General features: G+C 37.8%; 2 protein-coding genes across 3 annotated transcripts in view; one reads left to right on the plus strand and one right to left on the minus strand.

Moving 5' to 3' along the window:
- The first annotated feature begins 2,826 nt into the window (after positions 1–2,826).
- LOC308388896 (SH3 and PX domain-containing protein 2A-like) overlaps positions 2,827–19,323 on the plus strand; it is a 61,744-nt gene continuing 45,247 nt past the window's right edge. For both annotated transcript variants that reach the window (XM_080869867.1, XM_080869868.1), the window contains exons 1-2: positions 2,827–3,196; positions 13,436–13,516. In XM_080869867.1, coding sequence (XP_080725993.1) covers positions 3,125–3,196; positions 13,436–13,516 — 153 coding nt within the window. In that variant the 5' untranslated portion in view covers positions 2,827–3,124. The remainder of the gene's footprint in view (positions 3,197–13,435; positions 13,517–19,323) is intronic.
- LOC308388599 (N-acetyllactosaminide beta-1,3-N-acetylglucosaminyltransferase 3-like) lies at positions 4,373–8,689 on the minus strand. Its single transcript, XM_080869417.1, has 2 exons — positions 8,552–8,689; positions 4,373–6,188 (listed from the first exon to the last, which is right to left on the minus strand). The coding sequence occupies exons 1-2, from the start codon at positions 8,557–8,559 to the stop codon at positions 5,072–5,074; spliced, it is 1,125 nt and encodes a 374-aa protein (XP_080725543.1). The 5' UTR covers positions 8,560–8,689; the 3' UTR covers positions 4,373–5,071.

Genomic DNA, 19,323 nt, shown 5'->3' on the forward strand with positions numbered 1-19,323 from the left:
GAAAAGAAAAAAGTTAAAAAACCACAAACTTCTAAACTTGTTTTGTGATACAGTTAGCATAGCTTTTAAATGACATAAAAAAAACTACTACACATTAAAAGTTTTTCTGTCCCACTGACTACTAAAATAAAAATACCATTTGATTTAGATGATGCTTCAAAATAACTGCCAGAATAACTTCCCGTAGGAATGACCAAAATGGCTGCCAGGTGAAAAGCTTAGTTGACTAATACAATAAAGGGTTTTAAAAACCCCTCACATATTAAACTTATAAGACAAAAAGAAAATCTATAATAGACCTTCGACTGCCTACGTCATAACTATACAAGGGTCTATAGCGTTTGGAGTTAGGTGGTCATGGATGTCATATTACATCTGCCTTTCTGAGCTAAGATGTATTTTTGCTGTGGCTTTGTACACTATATATTCCGCATCTAAATAAACAACCAATTATAATTTACATACATTATTCACGTTAGATCAAATATAAGTATATTACGATAGAATATATAGGATTATAATCACATTTTATAGTAATACATTGTGTGACGGTACTGCGTGACAAGACCGAATTTAAACCTCGATGGTTAGGCGTTTCAATGTACGATAGGTGGCGTAAACGCAGTATCAACGTGATTTTACCGAACCGGTCCGCTTCACTGGTTCACTTTGGAGTACGAGAAACAGACTGGTTTTATTGTCCGACTTGAGCAAAACAACAGAGTGGACGCTTTTACGTCGGAGGATAAAAATAGATTTCCGCTGTCAGCAGGTCTATTTCTAGTTAGCTTGACGCAGCTGGGTAGCGGCTATTTCCTCCCCAGCAGGACGTGCTCCGCTCAGCCGGGCTCAGCCCCCTCGCCTCTACCACGCATGCCAGTTGTGGTCCTCCTGTTGGCATAAAGAGGAGAAAATGGTAGAATTCTTCCCCCCCCCCCCCCCCCTTTTTTTCTTTAAAAATATTTATTTATTTATTTATTTTTTAACCCTACAACTGTTTACAACTTGCATAGTTCCCATTTCTGTATAACTGTATATCTCAGATTTCTGTAAAGTTATTTATTTCATATTCTGTATAGTTTTTCATATTTATATCCTGTTCATATCTTGTACATAGTTGTACTCACTACAGCCTGTACATACTATTCACAACATACTTCATACCGTGTACATTATAACATACCATAATAGACCCATTTCTGTAATATACTTACATATCTATATTATTGCTAGTATATATTGTAATATATCTATATCACTAAAGCACTTCTGGATGGATGCAAACTGCATTTCGTTGCCCTGTACCTGTGCATGAGCAATGACAATAAAGTTGAATTCTATTCTATTCTAATTCTATTATTTTTCATTTTGTGAATACCTGGTAATATTAGTTTAATTAGTTTATTAGTCATTAGTTTTCACATTTAGCAACAAAACTCAGTGCATCACAACTCATCTTTGGATTTCACTGTAAAATAAAATTGTCTTTCACTTTTTTACTTCTCACTGGTTTTAACAGCTAAACAGTAAAAACTACAGTAAAATTAAAAGTGGACTACTTTTATAGAGTTACCAGTTAACCCGAAAAAAGCATTTTAACTGGTTGATACTTACATTAGAAATAATGCTGTGGTACAGCCTAAAATATATAGCAGAGTATTCATCTCTAATCTGAATTTGATAACAGCCAAAAAATTATAATATTTCACTTGCCTACAGTGAGCAAAACATTCAAATAATATACTTCAGTCTATGTTGGGAGCCTATTAAGAATACAAATGTCATTATTTATAGAAATTACGTTACACACATCTGATATGTCAACATTAGCAATATTCGCATATGACACAAAACCTTTTTGTTCTAGAGGGAATGTAAAGGCGTTACTAAATATGGTCACTTCAGAAATGTGCAAAGTAAAAATAAGTAGTTTTAAAACAGTTTATTATTATTATTATTGTTGTTGTTGTTGTTGTTTTTAAAGCAGCATATTAGGACGACACAAAAAAGGTTTTGAATTACTGTATGTGGAATGAAGCTGTGGAGCAGACTGAGAAATGTTCCAGCATGACTCAGTTTCAAAAAGTGGTGCAAAAATATCTATGTCTGTGTTTTTTTTGTATGTTACTATGTTACTAGATGTTATAAACAGTATACCTGTCATAAATTATAAGGAAAGATTTATTATAGGATAGGGCACAAACAGGAAGGAAATTTATCTAGACAGGAGGACAACGCAAACAGACCACTTATGTTCTGCAGCGCCACAATGTGGGAATAATAATGAATTGTTCTCTTTACCTCCTCCTCGCGCTTTACCTCGTGTCTCCACAAGGAGGGAGCAACGGTATGCTGGCTGCTTTAGGTGCTGTCGGAAATCTAATGTATAACTTGGAAGCGATAGCCAAATTAGACAAGTATATACGCGTCAGCCAACTAGACAAATTGCCTGTTTGTTTGCAAGTAGCGAACACGGTCAATGTCCGTGCCTGCTCAGACACACGGACTGTTTTCTTGAAGTTAAGAGACAGCACATGTCGGGGACGTTTATTGTTGCAAAAAAGCGTTTCAAAATCATTAAAGAAAACTACAGATGTTTCATCTTATACAGCAGTTCAGCCCATCGCCCATTTATGGAGAGGAAATGTGTCTTTTCACTATTCACATTTCACCCAAACTATCAGTCACTTTAGGGATGACCAACAAATCCAAGAACCTGTTTGAAAACAGTGTGACCTCCTTGGTCCCGTGTGGTGTGTCCAGCCAGCTGAAGCAGGACCGCCCCATAGCCTACATATTAAATCGCTGTACTGCTCAGACTGCCCCCCGTTTTTTGGCAACAGCAGCGGCGCAGCCCCTCCCGAAGGAGGAGAAGTCTGATTAGACGCCAGTTTTATTGCGTTGTCATGTTTCACAAGGAGTCCAGATGCTCCGAGGCCGTCTGACACTGTAATTTCATGGATGCACCCAAAGCCTGAAAGAGGAAAGTTATTTCTTTTCATTCCTCTCAACTCTTTCTTCTTCTTCTTGCGCTTCTACTACAAGCAACCAAGTTTTCATGGGTGAACATCGTTGGTGCAAACTGTAGTATTGTGTTTGGTGCAAATCTTGTTCGCTTGTCAAGATGCAGTTCCGCACCTTCCTTGACGTAAATGTTGTGGACGTGCAGAAAAGAAGGAATCCTTCGAAGCACTATGTAAGTTGTATACTCTCTCTCTGTTCTGTTCTTGTTCAAGTAGATCACCAGTGCAGTTATTGTGTATTGTCTCTGTGGAAATTTAACCCATGCTATGCAGCTCTGTGGACGCCAGTGTTGCTCTGAGGGTCCATTACTTTCACCAAACAGCTGTTGAACGGACCTGGTGCTTTTTTTTTTTTTTTTTTTTTAAATTTAATTTAATTTTTTAAATAGAGACATTCATGGTACCCAGAAGATGTCTCTTTATGACTGTGGTGATCTGAGGCGTTGTATTTTTTGTCACCACATGGCTTTGATTGAAATGTAGATACAACCTATTACATTTGATTTTGTATATACTTGACAACAGTGATTTAATATCAGGTCATTTAAAAAATATCAGATGCTTTGATTTATTTGGGTATTTTAATAAACTAAAGTAATTGTGTTTTAAAAAATGTTTAAAGTAATAGTCTTCTTGCAAGCTTTTGCTTAGTGCTGTACTGTCGTGCCTGAAAAACACCAGTATTTTATTTTTGCCTGTAAAATACAGTGTCACTGTGTCTGACGTCTGACAGAGCCGACAGCATGCACTGAGGCTTAAAAACACAAACAAACTGAAATCACATATACGTGACAGCCAGCTGGATGAGGATCCTAAGACTTGGGCTGCACCCTAAGCAGCGCCATCGTCTAAATAGACGTAGCAAAAGTAGTAGTCAGGGATTTGCAGCTATATTTTTACACACATATATATTTAATCTTTTAATTGTGTATATGGCATGCAGACTAACTGTGGTGCCCTGTTTCCCAAGTGATTTTTTGCTTTTCATTGTTCACCTAACAATCTAAAGTGCAGAAAAAGTGATGTTTTCATGTTTGAATGTTAGATGAGAACGAGCTAACCCAGGGATTAACTTTATTCAAACTCTGTTAAGCTGGGACCATTGGTAACTGATATGTTTTTTTCCTCAAAGGAGAGCTCATTTACAAAGCAAATGTGTATGCTGTAGATGTCAAACCTGTAATTTAAGTTTTGAGCCTTACTTCTTGTTGAGGCTAGAATGGGTTAATATGGATTTGAACTAACACAACACCAAACTTAGCATACATATCTACACAACAACTACCCAAATTCACTTAAATATATCATATTAATGGATGAACAGATCACTCTTTACAATAACGTTTTGGTTGACAAGTAGTCTCCTTTTTATTTCGTGTTTGTTATTCATTAACAAACATTTTGCCCCATTGAAACAAACAAACCCCTACTTTAAACAAAACAACTACAAACAAATAACTAAAAAGTATTTCAATTCTACACTGCATTAACGTTACAAACAGATAAAAATCACAAGTTGCCTTCAATAAATGCATTTTTTTCACTCTGACCTCAAATGTCATTACTGGTTAAATAATAGTGCATCCCTAGTCACAGTTAAAGCAGGAAAAGTAATTAATTAATACTTCAGATGAATACTTCAAATACTAGTGCCCCCGAGCACCAACCCACTTTCTTGAATTTGGCCTACTCGCAGTGAACATAACTGTGTTTGTGGATTACCTGCAACATATGAAAACATGACAAACACTTTCGACCCTTAGACTATATTCAAAAGCTGGAGATTACCTCCCAATCTGAAGACTTACCTCAACTCAATTCACATTTATTTACAACGCACATGTTAAAAAAAAAACAAAAAAACAAATCAGAAATAAAATCAGTACTGAATCTTTTATGTACTGTTTGTGATTATGTCACTCATGTAACAGTGGCTGTCTGGCTGACTGTCTATATGGGCAAATGTGATATATCAGTTTAAAACTTTTACATAATTCAATGATTGCTGTGACTTAAAGTCATAAAATGCAATATCACTAACCGTAAGTTTAAGTTTGGATCGTCCTAGTCGAATTTGTGACACCACATTTCAGATTAGGGTCATTTATTTGATGCCACATAAGGTACATATTATTAGGAAAGAATTGGTGTACCAAGAGGTAATCTTTAAAATAGCAAGGATCATATTGATCAATTTTTTTGGAGGGAATGTACCATCCGAATGTCTTTATACCGATATGAGGTGCTGGTGCCAGTTTTGCTTTTTCCAGGCACATTCCCATGTAAACGTCATCAATAGGAAAAAGTGGAATGGCATTGGAATAGCTATGTATCATTAAAGCTGTAAAGCTGGACAAAAGAAAGCCCCCACCACCACAATAGTTGGGGTAAACCTTTTTTTCATATACTTGAGATGGAACAAAATACTTGCTCCTGTCCCATCTTACAGGAAATCCATTCTTTATCAGAAAACCAGTAAACAGATGCTGGCTTCCATTATTTTCACGGCGACCATGGAGGTAGTCCACAATATTGTCCGTATTGGCAAAAACGTCATCATCACCATTTAGCAAAAAATTAACTTGTTGACAGTTCCTTTTCATCCATTTGAGGAATAGAACCTGCTTTAAAGTGAGATTAAAAAATGTATCTTGAAAGTCCCATTGGAGGATGTCATTGTGTTCCTGGTGCTCTGTTTTGAGGAGTTTGTTCAATCGCTCTTTCTCAAAGTCATTACCCATTGTTCCAAGGATGAAAATCCTTCGAATCCGCAAACCTTTGTATGACCTCTCTTGAGCCCAGGTTTTTCGCAGCACTTCACGTCGTTCATAATGCATGGGGGAGCTTTTAATTACAAGCAGAAGGAAGATGTCTTCAGGTTCTTCGATGCCTCCGCATTTGTCAGGAAGGTCCAGAATCATGGGAAAATAGCGACAGTGACGATAGTAAAGAAAGTCTTTAAGTATATCAGGGAAACCATCGAAGCCTGAGATTCTGGCAGCAGCCATGTTTTGTTCACATTTTGGGAATGAGTATTTATAGGAATTGTTATACATTTTTACAAGTTTTGGTGAGCGGAACATTTCAGTGTCGCTATAATATTGAAGAAAAAAAACAATAGAGAGAAGTGATCCTAAGAGCATAACAATTTCGATGTGGCCGGCCCTGGAAACAGTGAAAAAAAAAAAATAGTCACTCAACAGAAATTTCAATCAGGCATGTATCAATAAATAACGCCTTAAGACATTCAGGTACTACAAACATATCATATCGTACATACATAGCATAGTTTCTATAGGCCGTGTCTAATGCATGACTAACTAAAAATGAAGTGTGGTCTCTCTGACTTGGCTCCCTGTTGAACCAGAAATGAATTGAAAATCCAACTCCTCACATACAAGCTCTTGAATAATCAGGGCCCATCTTAATTTAATGACCTTATAGTACCGTATCACCCCATTAGGGCTTTTTGCTCTCAGGCTGGTTCTGTGGAACCAGTTTCTAGTTTGGATTTGGAAGACAGACACCCTCTCTGCTTTTAAGTTTAGGCTTAAAACTTTCCTTTTTGATGAAGCATATAGGTAGGATTGGATCAGGTGATCCTGAATCCTCCCTTAGTTACGCTGCACTAGGTCTAGGCTGCTGGGAGATGAACATCCCATGAAGCATTAAATGTTTCTTCTTCAGTCACCTTTTTCACTCACTATGTGTTTTTACACCTCTCTGCATTTAATTATGTGTTATTATTAATCTCTACTGGTAGGGAGTCATATTCATTTTGAGGTTTTCTGTTTTCTGTGTAACATTGTAAGGTCTTTACCTTACAATGTAAAGCACCTTGAGGGAACTTTTGTTGTGATTTGACGCTTTGAAGGTAGGCCTCTGAAAAGCACATCACTGATGTTACCAGTGATGACATACTATCAAACTACCAGGCAACCTTGCTTTTATACAGGAGTATAGCCAGAATTAACCAGCTACTGCCCAGCTGACTCGAGTCCACTATTACAAAGAGATGTATTGCAGAGGAGTTGCACTCACTGGCACAGACTGACTTGGATTGATTGCAGCTTGTTGATAATATTTCTGCCTTTAAATTACACAGCTGTTATTTGCAAAAATGACAAAAATTCGTCCTAGAGGGCTTGGAGTCAATCAGAGTGACTCAATCTTTGATTTCCCCAACTACCTGCAGTCCTCTTTGATAAGGAGGTTAATAAAAAATAATAGCTTAATATAACTGATATAGGAACAGTACATTTTGTTGTGTTACATTTTAGGATTGATCTCTTATTGAAACTTCTTTGGAGGAATTCAGATTTTGGAGTCATGGTTTATATCGGATTAAACATTTTTTATTTTATTTGACATTTTTCAAAAAGCTCCGGATATTCTGTAATTATATAATAAAACATTTAAAACTGTGTCTAACTAAATGTAACCATTCTTAGGTTACACCATAAATGACAGAAGTATATTAAAAAGTAAAAGTGCTTAAAAGTCCTAAAAGCTGACCAAATCAGTTAATAAAAACAATGTGCTAATTCTGCTGCTGACTTCAGTGTAGACAAAGGAAACAAGCATAATAAAACTAGCTACAGAAAATTCACAATCAAAAACATGATTCTTTGCCCTCAACAAAACTTTCATCAACTGAAATGTATCAAATCAAAGGTGTTTTTACTAAAATAATATATCATTAAAATTAGTTCGGAATAAACTGAATATATACCAATCAAGTACATTTAATTTGATCATATTCTAATAAATTTACTTTTGACATTATACTTATGTAACAAAATTGCATGCAAAATGTCCATATAATCAAATTACTTAAAGTCAGCATTTTGAACATAACCTGAACTCTTCACCTTGAACAGGTGTGACAAAGACTGAAATGGATATTGTCACTAGAAACAATCTTCCATTTCACTGAAACGCTAGAAGAAGCAGATCATCCTGTTTTCTTCACTGTTATTTCCTAAACAGTAAGTTTTCTAGCGAACTATTAACTGTGATAAAATGCAAATTCAATGAATAATAAATCATAATGCTACAGAACCCTAACCCCCCCCCCCCAACACACACACACACACACACACACACACACACACACACACACACACACACACACACACACACACACACACACACACACAGCGTTAGTATTATATCATTCTAGCTTTAATGCTAGAATTGTTTGACTTATAACTTATCTTTATTTCCTCTTATAGTTAACTTGTAAAGGAATAGAGTCTCTCAGTGATAGTGTATTTGAAAGCTAAGAATCTTTTTCAGGACTTCTTAGAATGACAGAAAAGTTCTCATTCAAACATCATCTCAGCTTATCTTGTCTAAACCAATACAAGTTGTAACAAAATTAACCTCCTAAAGCAAAGCAAAATTCAGTATTTTGGTCTAAATAACCCAAAATGTGATGTCCACATATGTGAACGCCAGGTCCTAGGAGGTTAAAGCACATTATTGTCTTTATACAAACGGCATATGACAGAAAAGTCAATGATTACCTGATCATTTTGTCTGACCGAAGTGAGGGCCAAGTCTCCTCTGATAGCTGAGTTAGCTGTGTGAAATACGAGTCACTGTGGCACACAAACTTGTTTAACTTCTCAGGTTGTGTTGCTCGTCATCGCTGAGACTTAACGCTCTAGCGACTAAGCTATGCAAAAACCCCAGTCAAACTGGCTGTGGTCTCTTATCAACAAGTGGTGACAAGGGAAAAATGTGGGGTTGGCCCATCAAATTAAAATTTGAATTTCCATTTTATTACTGCAGTTCCTGGTAGTTTGGGATTAGTAGTTAGTAGTTAAAGCGTGTATTACTTCTATGCTGTACTATTGTAATTCGTTACAGGCTGTTTTAAAAGCTTCCTAAAAAGCCTTCAGCTGATCCAGAGTGCTGAGGTGTGAGTACTGAAAGGGACTAGAACAAGAGACCATATTTCTCCCATATTAGCTTCTCTTTATTGGCTCCCCATTAAATGCAGAATCAAATGTAAAATCCTTCTCCTGACAACATTATTTAAAAGTAGACTGGGAGGGAGAGCTTTTAGGTTCCAGGCTTTTCTTATGTGGAACCAGCTCCCCAGTTTAGATTCAGGAGACAGATACTCTCTCTACTATTAAGACCAGGCTTAAACCTTTCCTTTTTAAGATAAGATAAGATAAGATAGAACTTTATTAATCCCTCGGGTGGGTTCCTCTGGGAAATTCGATTTTTGATAACACTGGAACTGGTATTATGGGTGGATCAGTTAAAAAAATCCCTTAAAACCCTTGTTTAAAATCCCCTTTAACAGGAAGAAATCTTTGGCAGAACCGAAGCATAGTTTAAAATTACATCACTTGAATACACGAATATTCTTGATTCACTAGTAGTAGAAATAGTCTATGAGTTTCACTTTCTCAGAAAAAAGGTTACGTAAATTACAAGGTCACAATCTTAAGCCCACATTACATCTTATTGTTAACATGGATGGTTTGAGACCGTCTGTGACAGCTGAGTTGTCATTCGTGTTATACTAGTCTGCTTGGAGCCTGGCCTCTCGTGATAGGTATAATATGTTGACCGTCCATGTTGAACATGCTCGCATGCTTATATTCTTGATAGCATAACATGATAAGAGAGAAACTCTGAGAATAGAAGTATAATCAGGCAAGAAATGTCTCAACTGTCCAAAATATCTCTTCATATGATAAAGTCATTAAGACATGGCTTAGAGCCATACCTTTCTGAGTACACCTGATCTCATCCGATCTCAGGAGAAAAGAAAGTTTGGGCCTAGTTAGGATTTCGATGGGAGACTCCCTGAGAATACCAGGTGCTGTTGGTTTGGACTTGAGTAGTAGCGTGGGTCACCTACCAATTGGAAAGGATCCCTGGCTCCTCCAAGTATGCATGTTCAAGTATCCCTGGGAAACATACTAAACCCGAAGTAGCTCCTGATACTTTCACTCAGTGTCTGTGTGTGAAAGTCTGTGGTATGGATATGTTACGCAAAGCAGCTAGGCGTACATAAAAGTGTTGTGTGAAATTATTATTATTATTATTATTATTATTATTATGAGTTATTATGATTATTTGAATGAATTCATTTTAACAGGAAGAAACCTTTGCCCAAAATTGGCCCCTCCCCGAGCCTGCCATGTCTCTTTTTAACAGTTGCCAAGTGCTTACTCATCTTTCCATCCATCCATTCGCTTCCACTTATCCTTTTCAGGGTCGCGGGGGGTGCTGGAGCCTATCCCAGCTGTCATAGGGCGAGAGGCGGGGTACACCCTGGACAGGTCTTACTCATCTTTATGTTTGCATTTTAGGATGACAATGTAATTACAGTCTTATCATCAGCAAGTGCAGCATGTTTGTTTTGTCACTGAAAGGTGATCTTTACAGGACATCTTTGTTTATATATATTTTAAATACCAAGTTCACACAAATAACACCGAACCCCAAATACTACTCCGTGAATGTCCACTGTGTGAATGTCTGTTTGAATATTAGTTAAAGTACTTCACAGGTGTGTGAATGTATGTGTGTGTGATTGTGTGACTCTTGCCAAAATTGAGTAGAAAGCCACTATATAAGTACCAGTCCACTGACCATATTTGGCAAAAATTAATATGGGTGTAATTAAAAGTGTATAATGCTTAATAATGTTAAGAACAATGTTTTTTGGAAATGGATAATTTGCAGATTTTCCTTGTATTACTGCAGGGTCTTTACCTCACATCACCTTTGGTATGATTTTGTGCTATATAAATACAATTGCATTGAATTACCAGAAATTTTAGGTATTGACAGTATGGCTGTGAAAAGCGATGAATCCTAGACCTTGATTTTTCATTCACAAACTCAAAATGTGCATTTTTTCCTGTGCTTTTATTTATAGTTAAATACTTGACATTAAAACTAACTGCATACAAGTGCTCCTTTAAAAAATATTAGTATGCCTACATGCTAATGTAATTCTGTCAGGATGTGTCAGGATGTTAAACTCCTTCTGTGCCTGTTAGGATTCTTTATTATAGCCTCTAAGAGCTGCTTTTAAGCTGTGGACTTTCTGGCCTTAATGTTATCTCACTCAAACTGTTGAGCCATAACAGTTGAACCATGTCTCAGTGGGACAGCAAAAAAAATCAATTAGCCCATCAGGTCCAATTGGATTAATTAACCTGAGAGTTGGGATCAATTGAATCATCCATCTCCTGCTGAGGGAGGGTCCCCAAGGCAGCTAAAGACAGGGCACAGACCTTTTCTCTTGGGATTAAAGCCGGAGGTGAGGTTTGACTGGGAAGTCCCCCAGAGGGAATCTCATTATATATGAGCTAAGCAACTGGAATGCTTATCCGGTATTGAGAGAGGAAAGAAGCAGCCCTTTGTCTTTTGTCTCAACTGTCCAAGTGTGACTTCCTTCCAGGCAGTTGTAGCAGTGGTGCCAAAGAGTACATAGCAACTAAGCTTTGTTTACATATACTTCCAAAGGGTGCTTATGGTAGAGGAGATGTCAAATCCTCTGTTTACTATATTAACACTCCTGGTAACTAGATACTTACACATTTACAGTAAGTGCATGCTTATCAGCTGTGACTACCAATCGAGGTATTTAAACTCTCACAGCTTCGTGAATGTGTGTGAACAACAGAATTACACAATTGCTCTGAGCTCAGCTAAACACGGAAAGAAGAATGCAAATATCCAATGCATGTGGTCTGGTTTAAGCAGTGTTTTTTCTAGTTAACTCAACCTCCATGTTGAAAAAGAAGAAACATGAAATGTCTTTAGTTTTAGTCTTTGGTCAAATTAGTTAACCAAGCCTGAGGAGGCTTTGATGCATCTGTTTAGTAAGGCTTGGGAGGTCTGCATGACTGTGAGTCAACAGCCTTTACAAAATGTGATTGTGTTGTAATTTGGTATTACAAATTACTTTGTCAGCTCCTGACAAAGAACACCCTATTATAATGATTAAAAAGGCTAAAACACTGAAACTGATTAAAACAAAGCTAAGCTGAAATGAACAAACCCACTCTGGAAACAATTGAAAACTGATGGAAAATTACAAAACTAGCTAGAGTCAAGTCTGTGTGCCATTTGATTGTGCCAAAGTGTGAATACCTCAGTAAATAGCATGGTGCATTCAGTTAGTGAGTGTCATGTGTGGTTTCTTGTGTAAGCTCTCTTTCCTAAACTACACAGGTGCTATACATTTCTCCTGAAATCATGTGTGTAAGCAATTATACATGAAACAGAAGAAAAATATTATTATTGTTATTATTATTATTTTTTAAAAATCAGAATAACATAACATAACAATAAACATAAATATAAATATAAATACAACTGAAACATGACATTTAAAGTGTCACACATTATATCACTACTGTGTAGAGATCACCGTAAATTACCAAAAGTGACATCAAATATTAGCTTGGCAGCTGTGGCTACTCATCTGTTAATTGCAAGGTTAGTGGTTTAATTCCGTCCCAGCTTCTCCAGATGGCAAATTAATATTCTGATAATATTCTGCAACCCCTCCGCTTCTGAAGTGAACCGTGCTTTTGCCTAATATGAGAGAGTTTGGGCTGTCTGTGTCTAATTAGCGAGCTGCTGGAAAACTCTTTTGTAATAAGCAGAAGACTTCATTTCAAACTAGTAACTGATGTCCTTGCAGCTTGCCACCATATGTGTAAATGATGCTTTTATAAACACTCTGCGCCATGGGTTTAGATGAAAATGTATTAGGTGTAGCCATCTGTTTCCGAACCTCAGGGTGAGCGCAGTTGTTTTTGGGGCTATTTATTGTTGAGGTAAATAAAAAATTTATTTTGGGAGTATTTTGTAAGTGACCGATTTGTGCCAAGGAAAGGATACTCCTGTTTGCGCTTTAGCATGAGTCAGCACTTCCTTTCCTTGTTATCTTTTGTGGTGGTAGAACTGGCAGAACTTGACACAACGGAAGCAACTTTTCCCCTTCAAACGGTGGACTCATGAGACACTGGTAATGTAAAACTCAAAAATGAAAACTAATGAGAGTCTCATATTCATGTACAGCAAAGAAAATAACAGGCTTACAGCGTTTATTAAACCGCCGCATTCAATATTTGTACTTGTGAAATATTTGAATCAGCTGCAATCAATCGGCTGCACTTAAATACACAAGAGTAATTCAATATGCATGTTTTTAATGAGACACAATGCTTCAAATCTATTGGCCCCCTCATTGACCCCCTGATGGCTTTCCAATGTGTGACTGACAAAGAGAAACATAATGAATTTATTTGACCTTTGATGATCCTTTGAAGTAAAGTCAGAAAGGGGTAAAGCGGTGCCATGATGTCTCTGACAAAGTGATATTGTTCCTAATGGGCTTCTTTTGTTTGTTCTTTTCTCTGCAGGTGTACCTTATCAATGTTACTTACTCAGACTCCACTTCCCATGTCATCTACAGAAGGTACAGCAAATTCTTTGACCTACAGGTACGTTACACTGCAACGACTACAAAATAATTTTACAGATTTAATTCATAGTTGCACAGGCAGTTGCCCAAAAGCTCAATGTTTTGTATTAAGAATGGTTCTAATATGTCTTATGTGTTGTTGTATTGCAACATTAAACTCCGCAAGGCCAGTTTGACCTTTCAGTCAATGTCTTTCTGTTCAGCTCCTGTTTAGTGAAGGTCTTATTTAAGGCGACTGCATGGAAATAGGAAAATAGGGGAAATCCAGTCACCAGATGCAGGAAAAAACATGACCTCAGAATGCAGAATGCAGTATGGGGCAAACTTCTGAGGCTCTTCTACAGGATCCTGTAGCAGTAAAATACAAACCCAATTCCAAAAATGTTGGGAGGCTGTGTAAAATGTAAATTAAAAAAAAAAAAATCCAGTGATTTACAAATCTTATAAACTGGTATTTTTCTCAAAGTCTGTAAATGTTTGGGGACTGAGAACCGGTGTGTCTTTCCAATTATGCAAGGTCCCATTTTCTTAGGCATTAATGCACCCCCAAAACATTCTTTTAATGAAATTGTAAAATGTCTTAGTTTAAAATGTTTATATGTTTTCTATGCCCTGTTGTAAATAAAATAAGGGTTTATGAGTTTTGTGAAATCATTGCACTCTGTTTTCATTTAGATTCTACACAGCATCAACGTTTTGTTTTGGAAATGGGTGTTGTATCTGCCTTTTTGTATACTATAGTTTGTTTCTTAGAAAGAAAGTTAGAGTTAAACCCTAAATGAGTGCATTAAGTCCTTTTCTTGTAAAAGGCCGTCTGTGGACCTTCTCCAATGGCCCTCTCAAAGTGCAGTAAAGCACATTGGCTCTGGTGGGCTGGCTGTAGGAAACCCTTTGTTCTCTTGTCTCTTGCTAATAGCCAGGAAAAGTCTGCCCTGGTCTGTTTGACTGAAACAGACCTCCTCGCCTGTCTTTGTAAACATTAGTCTTGTGCATGGATCTCTGCTGCCAGGGTATGTTTGTCTGGTTGTGGTAATCATGAAGAACAACAGTCTGCAGCTGTCAATACAGAATGGTTAGGTTTAGGGCATTTGTCTGTATATATGTTGCATATAGTATGGATTGCTTAATACATTTTTAGAATTGAAGTCAGTAAGAATACTAAAGGACTATGCAGCTTAAGTAATGCAGTAAGGCCAGTCCCAAAATGCATTCGATTCAAAAGGGAGGCTTCTGTAGGTTGGGGGTTGTGGTAAAGAGCAATTTTGTCACCCTGACTTTAAAGATATAAGATAATAAGATAAGACAGCTATTGGATGCCTCAGAAGCAATAATTTGCAACAATAAAGGTTTCGTTGTCATCTGAATTTTCAAATACTCAATTCTCAAATGAGTTTGAGCTTGTTTGTGTGTCTGCCAACTGACACCTACAGTCTTTTCCAAACTCTTCACAGTTGCTCTCTTTTCGTAGCACAATTGCGTGTTTTGTGTTCGCAAGAAGCTGAAAAGAGGGGGGCCAAATGTGACCATGATCTCATCAGATAACCATGAATTCAAGTTGAAAAGCTAAATAAGGTCACAGAACAAGAAACGCCTTTTAAATCAATTTTTCATACCGTGTCTAAAATCGTTTTAGTAATTTAAAGCTGGCTATATACAAATCATTGTCATCAACAAGCTGTTTGGCTGATTGTCTTTTTAAAGATGAAGTATTTTCTTTTACTGCCAATTTGACATCCAAAAATGCACTCACTGCTGAAGTTTCAAACCTCTCCAGCACACTTAAGATAGTTCATAACTGCTCCTTTGGGAAGCAGTTATCATAAATTACCAGGATCCCGTCACCTTTTTTATCTGATTCCTCCCCCCTTTGTCTTTTCTGCTGACGTAAAGTGAAGTGCACTCTTTGTAATGCATGTGCAGAGTTAAGCACATTGATTTCTTGGTTTAGAGACATTTGTTTCTACGCTAGAAGATTGCTGAGCCTGAATTTCATCAAGCACTGTTTCTGTTGTCAAAGGGAAATGTTATTGACCTGCACATGTTTGACGTGAGCAGATTTGGTCAGTGTGTCAAGCGAGTGTGGTCTCCCCCTCCACACACACCCTTAAACCACAGCGTATAGGTCGCATGGGTCACAGCATTCCACAGGGGGGATTGTGGCGTGTGCAAGCTGGCCTGGTTTCCTTTTGGACAGAAACCTCTCCAAAATCCCTTAGTTGTCATTATTTTGGGATTGAGTGACTAGGCCAGCAGTGAGCTCTACCCTGTCTACATTATAATTTCTCTGTCCTACATTCCTGACATGAATCAGGACTTTAAAAGCTTTGAAGGGTTATTTTTCTCCAACATTGGTATCACACATTCAGAACGGCCTTTATTTAAAGGTTATTTAAAATGATGCAGCAACAATTTAGCATTGTAATAGTGTAGCATAATGACAAGAGTTAGATCTTTTTTACCTTGGTTTTAACACCCCCCCCTCTCTCTCTCTCTTTAAGCTACATAACGAAGATTTCTCCTTGAAATTAGACCTGGAAGTGTAGCAGCTGTTAATGTAGTCCTATCCTGTTTGTTGTAATACTAAAAGCAGGAAGTGACAAGAACTGAGAAACACCTGGTAGGAAAAGACAAGGAGACACCTAAGACACAAATAAACTAAATGTGATCAAACTACATTACCCAGATTAACTACGTTAATGAGAACCAAAAGTAAGATGTGGAATTGGCAAAGGCACCATAATATGGTATAAAGCATTATTAAGGATGCACCATTTGGTATTTTAGAGCTATATTAGCAAGCCTGATTAATGACATGCATTTATAAACTGGATTTATAAGTCACACAGATATAGACCTTCTAATTAATAGCAAATTGCAAATAAGATACAGTGGGGCAAAAAAGTATTTAGTCAGCCACCGATTGTGCAAGTTCCCCCACCTAAAATGATGACAGAGGTCAGTAACTTGCACCAGAGGTACACTTCAACTGTGAGAGACAGAATGTGAAAAAAAAATCCATGAACCCACATGGTAGGATTTGTAAAGAATTTATTCGTAAATCAGGGTGGAAAATAAGTATTTGGTCAATAACAAAAATACAACTCAATACTTTGTAACATAACCTTTGTTGGCAATAACAGAGGTCAAACGTTTACTATAGGTCTTTACCAGGTTTGCACACACAGTAGCTGGTATTTTGGCCCATTCCTCCATGCAGATCTTCTCGAGAGCAGTGATGTTTTGGGGCTGTCGCCGAGCAACACGGACTTTCAACTCCCGCCACAGATTTTCTATGGGGTTGAGGTCTGGAGACTGGCTAGGCCACTCCAGGACTTTCAAATGCTTCTTACGGAGCCACTCCTTTGTTGCCCGGGCGGTGTGTTTTGGATCATTGTCATGTTGGAAGACCCAGCCTCGTTTCATCTTCAAAGTTCTCACTGATGGAAGGAGGTTTTGGCTCAAAATCTCACGATACATGGCCCCATTCATTCTGTCCTTAACACGGATCAGTCGACCTGTCCCCTTGGCAGAAAAACAGCCCCATAGCATGATGTTTCCACCCCCATGCTTCACAGTAGGTATGGTGTTCTTGGGATGCAACTCAGTATTCTTCTTCCTCCAAACACGACGAGTTGAGTTTATACCAAAAGGTTCTACTTTGGTTTCATCTGACCACATGACATTCTCCCAATCCTCTGCTGTATCATCCATGTGCTCTCTGGCAAACTTCAGACGGGCCTGGACATGCACTGGCTTCAGCAGCGGAACACGTCTGGCACTGCGGGATTTGATTCCCTGCCGTTGTAGTGTGTTACTGATGGTGACCTTTGTTACTTTGGTCCCAGCTCTCTGCAGGTCATTCACCAGGTCCCCCCGTGTGGTTCTGGGATCTTTGCTCACCGTTCTCATGATCATTTTGACCCCACGGGATGAGATCTTGCGTGGAGCCCCAGATCGAGGGAGATTATCAGTGGTCTTGTATGTCTTCCATTTTCTGATGATTGCTCCCACAGTTGATTTTTTCACACCAAGCTGCTTGCCTATTGTAGATTCACTCTTCCCAGTCTGGTGCAGGTCTACAATACTTTTCCTGGTGTCCTTCGAAAGCTCTTTGGTCTTGGCCATGGCGGAGTTTGGAGTCTGACTGTTTGAGGCTGTGGACAGGTGTCTTTTATACAGATGATGAGTTCAAACAGGTGCCATTCATACAGGTAACGAGTGGGGGACAGAAAAGCTTCTTACAGAAGACGTTACAGGTCTGTGAGAGCCAGAGATTTTCCTTGTTTGAGGTGACCAAATACTTATTTTCCACCCTAATTTACGAATAAATTCTTTACAAATCCTACCATGTGAATTCATGGATTTTTTTTTCACATTCTGTCTCTCACAGTTGAAGTGTACCTCTGGTGCAAATTACTGACCTCTGTCATCATTTTAAGTGGGGGAACTTGCACAATCGGTGGCTGACTAAATACTTTTTTGCCCCACTGTAGCTCTTGGGTTTGCAGTTTCTCTGAGCATTGCACCGGCTGATCATGGGGTAAACTTGCTGCAACATCGAGTCCTGCTCCAGAAGAAGCAACATGAAATGACTACAAGCTTGCAGATGAAAAATCGGATGGTGTGGAACAACATTTTTATAGTTTAACCAAAACTATACTACAAAACTAAAAATACATGTAAAAAAAAAACATTTCAGTTAACTCAAAATAAAAACGAGACTTTTTTCTTAAACTTAACTGAAACAATTTTTTGTGAACTTTGGAAAATAACTAAAGTAAATAAAATTTGCCTGATGAGGTTTTGAAAGACATGCTTATTCAGACTCTGGATTTCTACAATACTATGACACACTATCAGTTAACTGCTTAAAAAAAGTTATGTGTTTTTATTGTAATACCCTTACTAATTTCCTAAAAGAAACTAAACATTCTCAAACAATAAAAAATAGGCTCATGCCAAAAGGCAGTCGGTTTCCAAAGACTCGGTAATGTACATTGCCGAAAAAGTTTTGGTTTCTTCCTCATTCCTTTAGTAATCTGCCATTCATGACAACCATTTGAACAAAGTTGTTTTTATTGTATTATGGCCTATCATTAAATACAAAACTACTAAAGGTGTGGTTGCTTTGAGTGCCAGCAATAGCAACGGTAGCCTGTAGCTGTCTGAAGGCTTTAGTTCACCAGAAGTGAAGCCTTCAGACAGCTACAGTCACTGAATAGAACCATCGGACTGTTTTATGGTGTTTATGGTGCATTTTTAAAGAAATTATCTAACAAATATCAAAGCTTGCTGTGTAGTCAGTCATAACAACAGCCCATCAAAGAGCTATTCACCGAGGTAAATAAAGTACATCTGAGACTCTATAGGCATCAAGTGCATTTTAAATGTTAAAGTTTACAACAGTGCAGTTAAAACAGGAATGCATATGAACAAGTTTGGCTTGTTCCAAAGAACTGTCAGGAGAAAGACTCTTTTGCTTTAAAGAATGTGAGCGCTTTGGTTTTGTCTTGGAAATGTGCATCCGAACAAACAGTAAGTCTTGTTGAACACTGTCCTGTGGACAGATGAGATCGTGATAACAAAACAAAGCATATCAGCACCTTAAATGACTGTCAAGCATGGTGAGGGAAGGGTGATTATTTGGGCTTGTTTTGAAGCCACAATGTGAGACGATCTGTCCAATAGCCAAAGCTTTATTGAAACTGGGTCCCACAATAGCACAATGATGCCAAGCAGCAAGAGAATGGTTGGAAAAGAAAAGAATCAAGGTGTTGCAGTGGTTCAGAAAAAGTCCAGACCTCAACCTTAAAATGTTGTGGCAGG

The sequence above is a fragment of the Rhamphochromis sp. 'chilingali' genome (assembly GCF_963969265.1).
Source record: "Rhamphochromis sp. 'chilingali' genome assembly, chromosome: 20".
Lineage (NCBI taxonomy): Eukaryota > Metazoa > Chordata > Actinopteri > Cichliformes > Cichlidae > Rhamphochromis > Rhamphochromis sp. 'chilingali'.